General features: G+C 40.1%; 1 protein-coding gene across 2 annotated transcripts in view; it reads left to right on the plus strand.

Annotated features, from left to right (window-relative positions):
• Positions 1-17,836: 17,836 nt before the first annotated feature.
• The window catches only part of ATP11B (ATPase phospholipid transporting 11B (putative)), a 119,108-nt gene continuing 118,149 nt past the window's right edge, over positions 17,837-18,795 (plus strand). Inside the window, exon 1 of one of the 2 annotated variants that reach the window (XM_055307881.1) lies at positions 17,837-18,138. In XM_055307881.1, the coding sequence (XP_055163856.1) occupies positions 18,112-18,138 (27 nt within the window). In that variant the 5' untranslated portion in view covers positions 17,837-18,111. The remainder of the gene's footprint in view (positions 18,139-18,795) is intronic. The other variant, XM_055307882.1, reaches the window with a different exon arrangement.

Genomic DNA, 18,795 nt, shown 5'->3' on the forward strand with positions numbered 1-18,795 from the left:
AAAGCAGAAAAAAAATTCCTTAATATTATTAATATCCAGTGTTCACATTTTCCTTTTTTCAAAAAAGATTATTTATTTATTTATTTAGTTAGTTAGTTATTTTAAAAGTTTGTTTATTTGACATAGCACAAAAGCAGGGGGAGCAGCAGGCATAAGGAGAAGCAGGCTCCCCACTGAGCAGGGAGCCTGATTTGGGGCTTGATTCCCAGGACCCCAGGATCATTACTTGAGCCAAAGGCAGATGCTTATCTGACTGAACCACCCAGGCGCCCCGCATATTTTCCTTTTATAAAGCCTTTTTTAAAAACAATTTGTTCAAATCCAGATACAAACAAGATCGCTATGTTGTTATCAATTGATATTTTGAGGACTTTTTCTTTCATTTATAAATTTCTTCCTGGATCTTTTATTTTCTTGCATTTTATTGTTGAAGATAAGTCACAGTCCCACAAATGGCCTCATTGTCTAGATTTTACTGATTGAATATCCATGGATTCATTAAACACATTCCTCTAGCCTGTGTAGGTTCTATAAATTAAAATCTATGGCAATCATTTTTTAGATTTTTTTATCTTTATTTATTGGTTTCTATTTGGCGGAGGACAAAACTACCTCCTAGGTATTTGCATAGTTCCATCAGAAAGTACATGTCTGATTGTCTCCCTCAGATGCAAGTAGCCATTATTAAGCAATGCCTCTATAGTAATATTCTAATTCTACCATTTCTTCCTAGTTTATTGGCTACAATATTATAAAGAGAAACCTTCCCTCATTACTATTGGTCATTCTGAGGTATACAGGTCATAATAGGACCACCGGTTAAGGAAACTATACTTTCATTAAAATTTTAATAATTAAATTTTGTTTGACATTATATTGCAGAATTAGTGATTTCTTACCACTGTCAGCTGTGGATTGTGTCTGTAATCTGTGTACTACAGAAAATATCATGAAATAGATGTTCGTTTTCAATTAAAGTTGATGAAAAACTGTGGTACCTAGTTTTTAAAGATTATCATCAGAATTTTAACCTCTGCCCCTAATATTGATTATTTACTTTGTAACAGTGTCTTATTGTGAATAAAGAGATAATGAATGTACTCATCTTTTTATTTCCTTTATTTTCCTGGGATAAATTCCTCAATGGAACAAAGGGCTTAATTATACTTATGTCAGTTGCTCCTTATAGCCATATTCCTTTACTAAAAGGATTGTAGTCACATACAGTGCCACCAAGAATGAGTACATAATTTCACTTCAACATTAACAATTGTTATAAGAAAAAGCTATACTTTTCGGCTACTTTAGTAGATGTAAAATACTATTTTAAAGTTATTCTCGGGATCCCTGGGTGGCGCAGCGGTTTGGCGCCTGCCTTTGGCCCAGGGCGCGATCCTGGAGACCCGGGATCGAATCCCACGTCGGGCTCCCGGTGCATGGAGCCTGCTTCTCCCTCTGCCTGTGTCTCTGCCTCTTTCTCTCTCTCTGTGACTATCATAAATAAATAAAAATTAAAAAAAAATAAAGTTGTTCTCACTGGCATTTTTTAAGTTACTATCAAGCATAATATTATTTCCTATGTATTTGTTTACTAACTATAGTTCCTCGGGTTGAAGAGATAGTTTTCTTGAACTATTAAAAGGCATGTCTGAACAATATAACTATACAATAGGAGCAAGGAGTTTTAGAATCTGGTGAATTCTCACTTTTCACAGTTTGGCTTGCTAGGAGTAGATATAAATATTTCTGATTTTAACTTACTTTTTGTAAAGTTAGGCTGATTATACTTTAACCACAACAGATGATTGTTCAGAAAATTCAGTGAGCTTACATGCCTTAAATCATATGAAAATAAAAAGAGTATCCAATCATTATTTTAAGTATTTTTAAAAGTATGACTTTAAAATATGAATTTAACACTACAAAAAGAAATGTTAATCCAAGAATAGTTCTGAATCTTGTTACACTTAATTCTATCCCTCAACTTGGGATCAGGAATTTGCTTTGAATAACGAAACTATTTGCCTCTATACATTCCTACTTAGGAAAAAAAAATAGAGTTGATATAAGTTAAAAGTTCTTTGAAAACCAGTTCTCCTGAAAAAAAAAAAAAACTATTTAGTTAGCCAATATTAATACACTGGGTTTTCTTGAGTATGGGAACAAAGAGTACTGTTTTGAGAAAAAGTTTCCCTGAGGGTTTGAATATATGATGACATCCCCCCTGGTTTTTTGTTTTTGTTTTTGTTTTTTCCATCAGAAAACCTGAAGGATTTAACAACCAATCATGTGGACATCCAGAAACAAGTCAGGATAGGGCCTGCTTTCCTGAGAAACCGACTTTTCAAGCTAAATTGTGGTTCTGGCCTGGTCCAGAAACGCAAGAAGAGGAGGAGGCTCTGAAGAAGGCATTCACAGATTAGCTGGCTGGATCTGGTGCTAGACCTTGTGTACTCAACAGGATTCTTGGTTTTAGGCAACCAAATTGACTAGAGTTGATTTAAAACTGACAGGGATTTTGCTTATGCATTTTGAGTGCTTTAGCAATCTTCTCGTACCAGAGACACACAGTGAGAGAATGCCTGGGTGACAATGGTTTTACAAAATATTTTGTATCCTCCATGGATTTTACTTCTAAGAAATTTACATCAATTGTTTTCCCTACTTTATGATAGACATTTCTTCTTTTAATTGGCACCTCAGTGCCCAATTAAATAAGCATACTAATTAGAATAGCAATAATAACATATAATTAACTTTTGAAAACTCTTGAATTTATCAGCATTAGGAAATCCTAATTTTAAACCTAGCTTGTTAATGATATGCTCTACCTCCATGCTTTCTATTTCTTCCATTTCTGAAACTAATGGAAAACTGGAAATGATGTCAAAATAAATAACTGGAAGTTCCATAATCATTCTTATTAGCACATGGGTAAAGAGATATTCTCGAAGAATAGGAAATAAGATTGCCCTCCAGGTGTTAAACCAAAAATCAACACTGAGATGCATCTTGCAGAAATGAAATAGCCTGCCACCTAATTAAATACTGAAGATGAGAAAAGTAGAGAGACACGATCTGCCACAAAATATAGGAAAACGAGATTCACAGTGTAGTATTTGCAGAGCCCAGTTGTGTCTTAAGGAAAGGGAACCAAGCCAGCTTCTACTAAGTATCTTCTTTGCCTAATAGTTATTTCCTTAGAGCAGAAATGCATGTTTGGGCTCTCTTAAAATAATGTCATTAAATATAAATCTTTCTTAAGTACCTCCTCTTCTAAGCTTACACCCCTCAAGATATGGGCTATTAGTTTAGATTCTTCTGGGGTTTCAGTTCAGAGAATGAGTGGAAGATAAATTGAACAGGAGGTTCCCTGATCCCTAAAGATTTTCTCATTGTAAATTAATAAAATACCTGTCTGGTTTCATATGTCAGTCCTTTGGGGGGTTTGCTAAATTGAACATCCCGTTTGATCAATTTCAAAATCTTGATGAAACATTTTCTAATCTGTGATATTTGGACTAGACTCTATGGAACAGTCATTTCTCCAAGTCTTCCCAGGTAATCCCTTCCTCATCAATGAATGTCAAGCAATCCTTTTCTATTTTAAAATGTCTACACCCCTCTAGCGGAGCATGGTCCCTCGAAGCCATACTTCAGCCACAGAATGTTAACATAATGTTGGATACACAGGAATGACATCCAGAGGTTAACTTTTCTGTTTCTTTCAGGTGAAACAGACCTCAATTACCCCATCTCCTTTGAACTATATAGTGGCAAGTATAGCTCCTAGCACATAGTAGGGCCTCAATAACATGTGCTGAAATGATGGCTGCTCTTGTACATGTTTGATGCTCTCACAAAAGATAAGGAAGATTGCCATTCTTGGAGTGTTTTCACTACTATGTATGAATGGAACATTTAGTCTCAGAGTGTGACCTTAAACAGAATGGGTGATTTTTTTTTTTTTTTTTTTTTAATAAACACTCCTCAGGTTCCAGGAGGGAAAAAAAAACAGTTGAAAGAAATGAAGATAACACCATCATCACCAGTTCAGGTCCTCTCCAGGGTACTCCCTGAAGATTAGGCCCTCCCTTTCCAGGTCCCCTCTCTCTTTCATCAGCATCCCAGGGGATTCCCATACCCTCTTTGCTCCAGTGCTCCTCAATCACAATAGCTTCCCTAAACTGCCCACAGGCTTCGGCTGCTTCCCACTGATCCCAATCTTCCTGAGTGCTGAAGAATAGCCCCAGCTTTAGGTATGTTCCTACAACTCTCTGAGCTCAGATCCTGGCTGTGGCCATCTTGATCCTGTGAAAAGGTGACCGTGTGTCAGGCTACATCCTTTCCTAAATGCTATCGAAAGTCCCAGAATTAACCATTGCCAGAGAGCTGTGTGGTCATAGCCTTAGGGTCCCAGGTGTTGCTCAGGGCCCAGGAGAGAAAACAGGTATCTCATTTCTGCTGCTGCTTTGGGGTGAGGTTGCCTGGTGCAGCTGCAGGCTACTTCTCCAGTGGTCCCAGGGGGTTCAAACAGAGCCAAAAGCCTGTGAATGGGAACAGAAAAGAAAGGATAGGCCCAGGCTACTGTCTTGGAAAAAAAGCCAGACTGAGGCCTCCATTAAGGAAATTTCTGGTTTCTGCCCCTGATACCACACATACCTGCCAAAGTTTTTTCTGTTTATTCCCTCTCCAAATGCTGCATATGGACAAAACATACTACTTCTCCAACCACGTCCAGAGTATTTCTGCTTTCTGCTAGTCAAATTTTCATTTTGGTGTGTGGATGTGGCATATCCAAATCTGGAAGGCTTATCACATTCTGTTAAATGAAAGTAAACTTTGTAATTGACAGATTTGTTGCATAATGTGCCGGTGCTGAGTAACTGCCTTTAAAAGACACATAGCAGTGTAACAATAGCATTCAAATTTCCTCTAATACTAAGGATGGGGTTGTATAAGTGATGTAGACATTTATGTATGCTAAATTGGAGGCTAACTTTTTATCAGAAATGGAGAAAGATATGATAGATGAGACACAAAGTAGAAAAGCAAAGTAAAATGTCAAGGATTTTCAGCCTTTAGTATTAGGACTTTCGACATTAATATAAAAGTACATAATTTGAAAAGCATATTCAAATATCATTTTTGTAACTTTTAGTTCTTGGTTAGGCTGAATGCCAAGGTCGCTGTTTTGGGGAACCAGTAATAAAATGAATAAAAGAATTTCCACCTACAGAGAGATTATTGCCAACACAACATTGGCTAAATCAGTGAATATGGGCTTGTGGGCAGAATGATGCCAGGTAATACCCATCATCCTATACTTACATTCTCATTATTATGGCTGGGAATCAGGAGAACAATATTCTCACACCTTTAAATATTTTTAAAATTATGAAATTTAAAATTCACTATACCAGTAGTTAGACACAGAGTACAGAGTTCCAAAGCTATGCACACTGGAAAGTCAATATCAAAAGTCAGCTGGATTTATCCATCTTTCAGTACACTGTAGTAAATAAGGGCTTTTAGCTTGAGGAGAATCTGGGTTTGAATTCCGACTCTATTACTCCCTAGATGGGTGATCTTGGCCAGTTGCTTAACTTTTATGGATTTATGTTAATTTTCCACCCTGCAAAATGAGAATGATATGTACATCCCTGCTAACAGTCAAAATACTTAACAACTGGTATAGCTTGGGCACCAACCGGTCAGAAGACGCTCTGACCTTGGCACTGGAGCAAGGTCCTGAAGGGTTCCTGTGCCCAGTGTTACCTCTTCAGTTTCTAGATTTGAGAAGGAGAAAGTTGAGTGGCCCAGAAGAGCTGGGCAACCAAAGAAACAGAATTGAGAGGGTACTCAGAGGATTGAGGGCAGCAACTCTTCACTGCCCACTATGAAAGTATTTCAGGGTTTTAACAACAGGGTTTGGCCATATAGCTATGTGACTTCATTATGCAGTTAATGTGAGGATTAAATGATATAATACAGGCAAAGTACTCAGCACATATTCAATAAATGGTAGCTATAATAATAGTAATAATAATAGTGTGACAATAGGAATACAGTAATATTAAACTCAGGAGCACATGAAGATTAAATAAGAAAACATATTATTTAGTCCAAGGCATGGCTCCTAGTCAGTGCTTAACACATAGTAGGCATTATTATTGTTATTCTTACTATTACTATTATTATTATGTAATGCCTGGTGTGAGGATTAAATTGGATGCAGTGGGTTAAAAGACCAATCAAATACTACCCACATAAAAGCTCTTCTAGCTAGTAAATAGATGACTACACTCATATTGTAAGATTGTGGGAAATAATATGAAAAACTGGTGAATAATTTTAAGAAAAAAAGAGTAACTCCTACAAAATATCTTAGGAGAATATGCCTAGTTTGTCAAATAAGGCAAAGGAAAATTAAATTCATAAACATAAACATTGATTCACTGCATCTGACAAATTATTGACCCAGAGAAGGCACCATATAAAGGAAGTGACAAAATGACCAAATCAATTTTAGCATACTTGAAGCAACTTGAATCTTGATTGTTATCAATAATTTTTTAAAGACTTTATTTATTCATAAGAGACACAGAGAGAAAGAGGCAGAGACATAAGCAGAAGGAGAAGAAGGCTCCCCCTGGGAAGCCTGATGCAGAACTTGATCCCAGGACCCCAGGATCATGCCTTGAGCCAAATGCAGACACTCAACCACTGAGCCATATGGGTGCCCCATGTTATTGATAATTTAAAATTCAATGCTATATTGTTTTTATTTCTGGAAGTTTATATTAGAAATAAATCATATTTTTAGCTAAATTGGCAAGCAGGTAATGATTTTTCCTTAATGAAATACATCAGCTCAAATCTTGAGAGCCTTCTGAAAGCTTTCTCAGACTATGTGATTTAACAGTTCCTCAGACTGCGGTTATGCAAAAATGAAATAGCTACTTTAAAATTATCTGCTTCTTCTTCCTAAATAGACATTCAAAACGGGATGATTTAATAGATTTGGGGTTTGTGGGTTTTGAGCCTCAATTGTGTCTTGGCACTCAATATTAAATCAATTAATTACCAAATTGCTATCTCATTTTACAATGACCTTAGAGACTCCAGTGAACAGTTAGTGGTCTAGCGGTTTGAAAACTATGGGTGAGAGGAAGTGAAACTCTACTGAACCTACCTACAAGTGAAATGAACAGTATTTTCTCCTTAGTGACTTTATTTTGGTATGATATAAAGGTCAACAAATTATTTTTTTACTCCATAAAGTAACAATCTTTACCGCTGTTCTGAAGGAGCTTTGAGAATGTCAATGACCTAAAGAAACCCAGAGTCACAACTGAGGGTCTTAACTCTCAATTTTGATTCAAATTAACTTTTTCACATTTTGATGGTAAGTTCAAAGCTAATTCACACTACTGATTACTCAATATTGTATCACGAGTTCTGCTATAACCTTAAAGGGATTTTTCCATTCAAGTAATCCTAAGAGAACAGAGGTTGCCATCACATAAACTCTGTTTAAGCAGAAAATTCTTTTTTAAATTGTACTCACAGTAATCAGATTGCACACCATTATTAAACATACAGGGTGCATGTATAATTTTTGGGCTTCTGTTGATTCACCAGCTTTCAAAAAGCTCCCTCTATGTGAATGATGAAATAAAGACAATTGCTTGCAGAGAAGGATGCTGAAACCAATTGGGGATACAGAGAAAAACGATAGGTAAGAGCAAGATATTGAAGATCTAATATTATCCACAGAGATGATATCGTTGGAGAGAAAAGTATAGAGAAGTAACACTGACTTTGAACCTCTCTGCATTGTATATCCACAAAAGATATCTTTCATTCCACAATTATTTTCTCTGAGCACTATATTGGAGAGATCCCCCCTTTTCATTAATAATCAAATTGGTTCTGAAGAAACCTTGTGTATTAGTTACAAGATTGTATAGCATTTAATAGTGTGATTATGGCATCACAGTTAAATTGCAAATTTCTGGAAGTAGCCAAATGTAATTTAATTAAATGTACTTTTATTCTAACATTCAATCAATAAATTGAAGCTGAATAAAGAGGAATTAAAGAACACGTTACATTTGCTCACCTCTGAACAGTATTATTAATAATATTAAATAAATATTAATATTTAAAAATCATCAAAGTTCCATTAAGACAGGTGATTAACAGCAGCAAATGCCCCCCTTTGAAGAATGCTAATACTTTCCATCATTCTCCCACATTGGATTCAGTGATGCGTCTTCTCGGACTCTGATTCAAGAGCCAGGGAGCAGCTGGGAACTAGGATTCTGAGGAAAGTCTGAAGGGATAAGAGGAAGACAGGAAATCCAGGAAGAAGAGAATTTCAGGTTTTAACTGGAGACAAATTCCACCTATGGGTTTTACAAAAGCCACAGTGAGACACTTGTGTGTCCTTGATCTGGTGTCAAATAACGATGGGTTCTTTCTGGTCCTGGATCAGCACACCCACTTTGCTGCTGAGAAGCAGAAGAGCGTGGTCAGGGGTGAGTAATGGAGTAATCATTTTAGGGAAGCTATGGGACAGTATTAAAACTACACACTAAGTACTGTATCAGAGTCTTAATCAGCAACTTGATAAAACACAACACACAGAACTGATGGATACAACCTAAAAACTGGAATCTTTCCTGACACACTAATTACTTAACACGGAAAAAAGATTGCATTTTCTTGTCTGACACACCAAAACAATTCAATAAAGTACAAACAAGATGCCATTCAGAATTCTAATGTACCCTTCAGGAGCTCTTCCATTCATTGACGTCATCATTAATTACTGAGTTGGACTAAGGACTCTTAGAATTCACACTCATATTTTTGAAGGTCAAGTTATATTTGCATCTTTCTGTACAGGTACATAAATAAAAACAACATGTAAAATAATATTGAGTGAAATATGCATATATATGTGTGTTTGAAAAGTTGTTTATCATTCCTATTATGATTGTGAGGGTTTTTTTTCCTCTTTTTTTCCCCACAGAACAGTGGAAAGTTACAGAGTGATGCATCTAACAGTAATCTCCTCCTCCTTAATTGCAATGATAATATTGATCCACCATTATATGTTTGAACTGAATTTCTGGTCATGTCATGCTCATGATTCCACTGAGTTACCTGCTCTTTCGTGTCCTATTTTGGAGCTGGAAGTGCAAGCTATGATCATGGGATGAGTTTTCCTCTGTGTAAAGCTAACAATTTTGCATTCATTAATAATTCTGGATTAAAATCATACACACATCACCTCTCCATGTCTTCATATCCATGCATAAATACATACATACACACTGACAACACCATCACTCCTGCTTCGTGTAGATGAGATACAATCTCCTCTTCTACAGACAGGATGTTTCTTCATGAAAGTCACACTGAGTGTGAATATGCTGATTGGCAAGAAATGTTATCACGTCTCAGAGAATTATTGAGGATCTATCTGATCAGTGAATAAGCAGGTCTTAAGCTGCAGGTGACAGAATAAGAAATTTCTAAACTTTATCTTCCTATGGAGCTTCTTTACTTTATGTACCTGTAATTTCCTAGACAGGTACAGTTTGTACATTTCGGAACACTTCCACGTATATGTTCATTATATTCAAGATGACAAACATAAAATTGTGCTTTTAATAACTTAATTCTAGGACAGTACCCCAGGTAATAAACTATGAACACCTTGAGAACAATGTCTGTGGAACTGTAAGCCCAGGCACCTGGCACAATGGCTGGTATTTGAATTACTGAGTGATGACAGAAGAGGTGAGAATGGAGCAAGAGAGCCAGGATCCAGCATCTGGATCCTAGATAGGAAAGCCCTTAGTATGATTCTGTGAATGGGTCTTATAAAACTGTCAGCAAGAGACTGCTTGTAATGACAGATTTATATTTGTCTAGGAATTATCAAGAGGAAATCAATCTACTTCACTAGAATAGCAATAATAGTCTGTGAAGTCGTTGATTAAATAAATATTGTGCAGAATATTTCATTTGTCCTTCTCATCTCGTATTTTATCCTCCTTCTACTCATACAAGTCCAATTGACCATTCTAGAATATTCTAGAAGAGTCCCTGATTTCTTCACTGGTCACTTAAAAGTTGTTAACATTTTACCAACTAAGTGGTCAAGCAAGTTTATATTTGAATTCTTGAACTTCACCAACTGAGTCCCTGCCCTCCAGAAGAATACAGTGTCATAGGGAAAACAGAATTAAGCAGTCTGCGGAAAAACACTACACAATGACCAGAGTGCAAAGTGTTTGCAGAGGTATGGGACACCATAGGAGTACTTAACGGGAAGTGTGCAGAATTACCTGGACAGCTGACTCGGTGCTTGTTTGAGGCACCAGCAAAACTCAAGAAAGAGTGAAAGAGAGGGAGAAAAAGAGTGAGAGCATGAGTACATATAGTACAGCATCTGTGAGAGAAAGAGGGAGATAATTTGAATCAGAAGAAAATCTAGAAAGAAGTTCTTCTGAATACGCATGCATTTTTTTGTATATCATTTCCAAAAAAAAGTAAATGTTTCACATTTGTTTGTGTTTGAATTCATATTTAGGTGTATGGTAGGGGGAGCCAACAAAATCTTCTATGTGTTTAGAGTTTATGTAAATGTTCCCAGCTCTACAAGGGGATATAACCTCTGAAGGGTAACTTGTACATTAAGATTTAAATGATGAAGAATTAGCTGAATAAGAAGAAAGTAGAGGATATAAGAAGAAATTTCCAGAAGGTATATGCAGCATGTGAAATGACCCACAGTGGCTGAGACCACAGTCTTGACCTCATTCATTTATTTCCTCTTCTGTCTAGGGAGTCATTTCTTAAGGCAGACTCATCCAGATGCTGTAATATGTGCACAAGGGAAGGCCTTCTTGCCGTGAGAGCCATGTTGGGACATTAACCACGGACAAATGGTCAATCACAATGACATAGATGCAGCACTCAATTTGGTTCAGGTTTATTTATACGACAAAAAAATTTTGAATACATACTATGTGCCAGGCCTTAGGTTCAGCACTGGAGATACCCAAGGACTTCTTTTGCTCTAGATTATTGTGGATCACTGCCAGATCTCAGCTCTCTCCAGCTCAGATCTTCCTCTCATCTGACTCTTGGAGAAGTGTGGCTTCTTCAGGTAACATTTTGTTTCTGCTCCCGTATCCATCTCCCATAATCGCAAATCACCAACCCAGCCCGTTTTCAGTCCATCCCCAGAGCCCTTCTGCTCAGGCAACCTGAGTACTAAGAAACAACAGGATTTTTGCCTTTACGTGAATCTCTTATACCCTTCCTTAGTGGTGAGCTATTGCCAAAGTCAGATGTTCAAGCCAGTCCTTTCGGCAAGTAGCCACCTTCATCCTGTCTCCCATACAGAAGTCTCTTTGAATTAGCATTTCTCAATGTTCAACTTCCAGCCCATTCTACTCGGTGCAATTTTAACGAACATCGTTCTTGATTTCACTTTGACTCAGCCTGTTTTCTTCTCGCTCACATTTTTTTCCTCCTTTCCACACTGCCTTACCTAGCTGCAGCTTCTACTCATTGAATGTTTACTCATTGTTTCCAGTCAATCTGCTACTCACAAATTAGCATTTATAGTCACTGTAAAGTAGTGAAAATACCTATGTAATTGTTGTGGAGGTAGAGGAAATCACATAATCTTCAGATTAAATTATTTGAGATTCATTGTCTCATTTAAAACTTATCTTTATGGGGAAAACAAACAAACAGGAGTGTTTGGGTGGTACAGTCAGTTGAGGTTGTGGTATCAAGGTCATGAGATGAAACCTGCACTGCACTGCGCTGGGCTCTGTGCTCAGCTCAGAATCCACTTAGGACTCTCCCTCTCTGCCCCTACCCACCCCTCCAAAATAAACAAGTAAAAACAAGCAAACAAAAATCTAATCTTTATGACTTATAGTAATGAGTACTTTTCCTTTATTCCTTTTATTTAGGAAAGATTGAAGATGTCTTACGAAATACTTACAGTCTAATAAGATGTTAAGGAAGTATAGTAACTAACCAAAGGGAAACTAAGAGTAAACAAGTAAGAACTCAGGGTAAAAGTAATTCACAAAATGTACAGTGTAGAGTCTGGGGACTGGCCATGAGCAAGCCTCCAAATTTTTAAAGTACCAACACATGCTGGAAGGAAGTACATTCCAGTGTGTAATTCGAAATGCTCAGATTATAAAACTAGTTGCTCAAGAGAAGCACAGTCATCTGTGGTAATCAGTTTCTGCAGTCTCTTGTTAAGAGAACACGATGAGCAGCCTTCTTATGGGCACCTCTGCAGTAAAAATAGTTGTGGGATTCCCAGGCTGCTTCCCTATGGTCCCTAGACTCCAGCTGTTCTTACGGCCCTAAACTGCAGTTCAAACAGTAAAAGTAAGCACGGGAAGATCCAAAACGAGACTTTCCAAAGACAGATTTCTGATCACTTTCCAAGACTAAATTTAGATCACCCAAAAAGAGTGAATGGTCTTCAGGAAATCCTTCATTAACACTACTTCTCTCAACTGAGCATTTCTGATAATATCTGCAAAGCAGACAGACACGTTGGCAATTTAGGGCATACTCATTTCCACTAGCACTCAGCAGAATTGGGGATAGGGCTAATGATGTTTTATACAAGTTCAAGGAAAGAGAGAGGAACTGAGGAAATATTTGTGGACTAAGCCAAGATTTTCCTCAGAAAACAAACGTGGATCTATTTTAAGTCTCATGTCAAGAGTCTGCCACTAAACGCAACTGTGATGGGTTAGCCTCTAAAATCTATGAAGCGGCGGTTAGCAAACACCTACCACCTATGCAGTCCATTTTCCCCATTTTTTTACGGTGGTAAAATAAACATATAAAATGTATCACCTTAACCATTTTAAGTGTATAGTTAGGTGGTATTAAATATATTCATAATGTTGTGCAACCATCACCAACAGCCACCTTCATAACTCTTTTCATCTTAAAATTTTTTACTATTTTCATCTTGTAACATTAAACCTCTGTACCCATTAAATGAGACCTCCCCTTGCCCCGATCTCCCCAGCCCCTGAACTGCCATCCTACCCTCTCTGAATTTGACTTAAGCAGCAATCATTTCACTCAGAAAGAAAAACACTCGTAAAATACCTAATATCAAGCAGTGAAACTTCCTTGTGATGTTCAGAAGTTAAAACACTACAAAACTAATGCCTCTAGATGGCTAAGTAATTTGATCTATTGCGTAGCACAAGTGACCAAAAGTTGGTTAGGTTTGGAGACTGTCAGTTAACAGCAGCAGCTTTGGTTTTGCGGCAGCTGATCTGAGGCCATCACTTTTCCTGTCAGCAATTCAGTTACAGGCACTTGTCTATCTGAGCGCCTCCCCTTTTATGACAAGTAAAACAAAGTCAAAAAAGTACACAAGTTCAGTTTTTATTTTTTACAAGAGAAGCGATAGAACACTGCATCTAGTTCACACAAAAGTAGTATTGAGTCGTTAAAGGGCAACTTAAAATAAGGAAGAAAGGGTGTGCCTGGGTGGCTCTGAAGGTTATGTGGCTGGCTCTTGATTTTGGGTCAGGTCATGATCTCAGGGTCCTAGGATCCAGCCCCATGCTCAGCTGGGTGTCTGCTCCAGAATCTCTCTCTCGCTCTCCCTCTGCCCCACTCGCGCACCTGCACTCTCTCTCTCTCTCAAAATAAAAAAAAAAAATTTAAATAAGGAAGATGGAAGGCGCAGAACATATTTCTGTTCTGCATACTTGAGCTTTTCATGAAAGACGTCATTTTTATGGATCCTAACTCTCACCATGGTTTTGAGTTTCAGTTCTAGATAAGCATAAATAGCCAAAAATAAAAACTGTCTTTACGTAACTTAGTCTACAGCCAATACCTGTTTGGAGGAATTTTCAAAAAAAAGTTGCAAATATGTAATGTGATATGGTTCCTAATGAATTTCTTCATAAGGTGATAAATATACAATCGTATTCAGTACTGGAAAAGCTTGCCAGAAGTCTGTTTTCTTTCTGCCTGAAGCCTAGTCTAGAAATTCTTGAATGATAATTAATCAGATAATTATCAGAAGTGATAACCACCTTTTAAGTGGAATGATATATAATCTACTAGACTAATGCTTTTGAGAAAAGTAGAAATTTGCTTTTTAAAAAATGAGATAGAGCAGATTCCAGGGCCCATTGGATGGCTCCCACTGCCAGTGAAACAATTAAGGCATTAAGGCAAAGGACGGGCAAGGCTCAGTGTCTTCCAGTCATACTGACTTTTGAAGAGTTCTGAGAGGCATGCTACAGAGAGTACCCGGAGACCAAGGGATGGTGACCACTGGACTTACAGCATAGCCTGAGATCTACTGAAATCATTCATTATACTCTGCTTTATGTTACTTTGATATACCTGAAGTAGGTATTTTTTCCTTAACTAGTCACTTGCTGATATTACTTACTTATTTAACAAATATTTGAGTACCAAACACCATAGGTACCAAAATGAATGAGCCAGGAATTTTGACCTTAACAAGCTCATATAGTCCAAGATGGTTTTTTTTTTAATTCTCATTTATTTATGATAGTCACAGAGAGAGAGAGAGAGAGAGAGAGAGAGAGAGGCAGAGACACAGGCAGAGGGAGAAGCAGGCTCCATGCACCGGGAGCCCGACGTGGGATTCGATCCCGGGTCTTCAGGATCGTGCCCTGGGCCAAAGGCAGGCGCCAAACCGCTGTGCCACCCAGGGATCCCAGTCCAAGATGTTCTAATCAAGAAAAATACCCTCCTTTGTTTTGTCTCTGTTATACCTATTACATCAAACCAGGAGATGTATTTTTTCCCCTGGGATTAAACACACCTCGCAAGTGTAACTAGCACAGAATTATATTAAATTTACTCAAGAAAAGGAACCATACTTACCATTAATTCAGTGGCTGGTAAACTTACTCTCTGGACAGTCTGTCACCTCAGTTGGAATGGCTTAAGTCTCAGGTTTCCTTGTCTGTCACCAGAGCACAACTTCCTACAACATGCTTTATTTACTTTTGGCTCTTTGCCAGCCCAACACTTTTGCTCTCAAAGCTTCACGCTAGCAATGATTTCCTATCTGACCTTTCTTTTCTCTCCTACCTACCACATAGAGTATCTATGAAATAGCATTCTGATTTCACCCTATCATTTCCTTGTTCAGAAAATTCCAGGAATTGCCAATCTCCTGTAAACTCCTGTGACTAATCAGAAACTCTCCCAGTGCTATGCCTGCCCTTACTCACCCAACCCACCTCTTATTACTCCCTATTACTCTTATTAGTTGTACCTCAAACACCTTGAGCTTTCTCCACTCTTGAAGTATTTGCTCCTGCAATTACTTAACTGATTGCTCTCTGTAACTCCTCTTTCCAGCTAGGTTGTAAACTCCATCCAGAGAGAAAAGGTCACCCTAAATTTCCATTTGTGTCTTCTCCTACTTTTAGGCAGTTGTTATGCATACATTTGGTGCTCAATACTTAAGAAATAACTCTGAAATGAATAAATTTCATTTCAGACTGACTCCAAACACATTTCTTTTTTTTACAGCTGGCCTTAAGTCCTGTGTATTCCCATGTCAATGCTTTTTAAACCTTTCCGACTGCATGCAACAAATAGGAAGAAATTCTTCTTATACTGTGACCTGGTATGCATGTGTGTGTGTGTCTGTACAAAAGTTTCACCAAACAGTACATATTACACTGTGCAATACATTCTGATGTTTTCTGTTCTATTTTTAAAATATTGATTATGACACCCTAAATTGATTTCATTACTACTAATGGGTTATAATCTATAGTATAAAAATACTCTATGCTCCTTTGATTAATTAACATGAAGTATATCATATTGCTCTTGACAGGTGCTTTGAGAACAAAATACTGTTTTGAGTGTTCATTCTGTTCCTGACAGCCTCAGCTACAATTATGACCTTTACAGTTATCTGGGGATCACTTCTTACCACATCCTACCATAGCATTTAGAATCAAGTTCTCTTCCCACTTCTATCTTTTGCAATTTAGGACACAGTTAAATAATAATGCACAAAGTATCCTCTAGATCTCTACTTCCTATGTTGTCTTGATAAACGTTGGTGGCATATAAATAACAATTTTGAGGCCTAATTTTAACCAGACCACTTGCACATGAAAAGTAGTTATGCTACGTAGATATGGTCATATTTTTTTTCTTTATATATCTTAAGAGCATGAGCTTTGTTGCTTGACCATCTAGAATTCAAATCCCAGCTTTGCCACATTACTTGGGCTGAGCAAGTTATTTAACCTGAGCCTCCATTTCTGCATCCATACATTGGAAATAGTAATTTCAACTTCAGAGGGTTGAGGGGGGTTAAATTAGACCATGCAAGTAGAGATTAGTACAGAGCCTGGGACACACGAGTGCTCCATGAATCATAGTAATATTTTATTACTATTAACAGTAAGTATACGTATCACAAACTTCCTTTTAGGGTCATAAAGCAAGGTTCAATCACAAGAGCAAAAGTGACACCACTTTGTTCTTTAAATATCTAGCTAATTTCTATAGTTGGGATTATTCATAATACAAATTCCAGTGCTGGTTTTACAGATCATAAATATCCCTAAGGAAAGGCCCTACTTGTGACACTAGATAATCATTAAGTAATATGTAATGTTTATCAAAACTAAAAGATGATGTATATATGCAATAACTAGCCTGGTCATTTCCACTCATTTGTTTTCTCTTAATTCAAAAAAAAAATTGTTTTAACCACAAACACCTGTATGTCGGTGAAGTGTTCTCTAATTCAGCAAACATACTGCTGCACCCTATACATATGTGCTATATATATATGTATATATATATAACACTCAAGATGTATGTGTTGTTGCTTTTGATCAAAATAAGATCTGGCGCTTCATTTCAGCCTTCCAAGTCAAAGACTTGTTCTAGCTGCTTTTAGATTCCTCCGTTATTTATCCGCACCCTTACCTTACCTAGGTCTTGCTACTTCCAGGGTGTTTTTGATTGCAGGAGTTTGACAGTTAACCGTAAACAATTACCCTTCCATACAAAATATTGCCCCCCCCCCCCCCGCTTCTCTCCAGCCCCTCGCAACCTGTTCGATTTAACACAGCAAACAGAGCACCTCGTGCATTCTCCCGGAAACGGAGTCCCAGACTGCACCAGGCACACGGCAGTTGCAACCTCAAAATTAAAGGCAGTGATTACGATTCCCCTAGTTCCAGCTCAGTCGTTTGCTTAAGAAGAGGGCTGCGTTATGCATCGAGAAAAAAAAAAAAAAAAGACGTTGACAATCTAATTGAACCCGAACTGGAGACCTCTGGAAATTAACTTTCAATCACTACCGGCTCGAGGTTGTGCGCTTGGCGTATGCGTGTTGGGGGAAGCGGATACCAAAGAAGGCAGACAGCCACAGACCTGCAACAGGAGGTGGAAACGGAGTTGCCGGCCAGAAGCTGCAGACTCCGGCGACGCCCGAGGTCACCCCTACCCCTAGAAGGAGGGGCCGGGGGACCCGCAGGCGGCAGCCGCTTCCCAGAAGCCGCACCTGGCCCAGCTCGCTGCCGGCCCCGCCCCCCCGGCTGCGCCCAGCCCCCGACCGCGGCCGCGCGCGCCAGGCCCCTCGGGCCGCACCGCCCCCTTCCGTCACGTCCGGGGGCGGGGCCGGGCGCCGGGGGGCGGGGCCGGGCGCCGGGGGGCGGGCCCGGGTGGGGCCGGGGGGCCGGCCCGGGCGGGGGGTGGGGTCGTGGCGGTGCTTCGGGTGACAACGGTCAATAATGAAGGTGGTTGCGGCGCGGCGGCAGGCTCAGCTGCGCCGGGCGGGGGCGGCGCCGGGGCCGCGCCTGTAGGACCTCGGGGCCGGCGCGGCGAGATGGGGACCCGGCGCGGGGAGTGAGGCGACGGCGGCGGCGGCGGCGGCGGCGGCGGCGAGCGGAACTTCAGCCAGAGGGGCATTCCGGCTTCCCCCTCTGGCTCGTCGGCCTCCACCTGCAGCCCGTCGGCCCCCGCGTCCCGCGGGACCGGGACGGCGCCGGCGGGGGCATGTGGCGCTGGGTCCGGCAGCAGCTGGTAAGTGCCCCCTCTCCTCCCGGACGTCCGCCGCCGCGCGGCCTCTCAGGCCGGGGCTGCGGGGAAGGGCCGGCGGCGCGGAGCCGCCAGGCCGGGGCGCGGGGAAGGGCGCGGGCGCCGGCTAGGCCGCGGCGGAGGCGGGCGCGGCGCCCGAGCCCGAGAGCCCCGCACTGCTCCCTCACGAGTCTCGGCGGCAGGCGGCTGCTTCCCGGCCCGCGCTTCTGCCGCTCGCGGCTCTCGCGGCTCTCGCGGCTCTCGCGGCTCCTGGGCGCCGCGGCCGCCAGCGGGGTTCCGGAGCGGGCTCCGCGTCAGCCCTGAGGGAGCGGGGAGACCGGAGGCTCTTGCTTCCTGCCCCCAACAATTTGGGACACGTTGGGGGGGGGGGGGAGGGAGAGGACTTATCTCAGCTCCCACTTGTCACTGTTTTCTGTTAGGACGTCACGATTCGGTGTGGCGTTAGTTATCGAGGAGGGAGGATACCGTATCGAGTGTACCCACTGGCCTCGAAAGAAATCCTACTCAAGACCTAGGTGAGGGGGGAGAGAAAATATTCCAACACCCCGTCTGCTTTCGGAAAAGCTGTGTACGAAAGTTATGAAAGACTTTGTATTTTTTTTTTTTTTTTTTTTTTGCGTACCTCGTCCTTACCCCACCCCC

This window comes from Nyctereutes procyonoides, unplaced genomic scaffold (assembly GCF_905146905.1).
Source record: "Nyctereutes procyonoides isolate TBG_1078 unplaced genomic scaffold, NYPRO_anot_genome, whole genome shotgun sequence".
Taxonomy (NCBI): domain Eukaryota; kingdom Metazoa; phylum Chordata; class Mammalia; order Carnivora; family Canidae; genus Nyctereutes; species Nyctereutes procyonoides.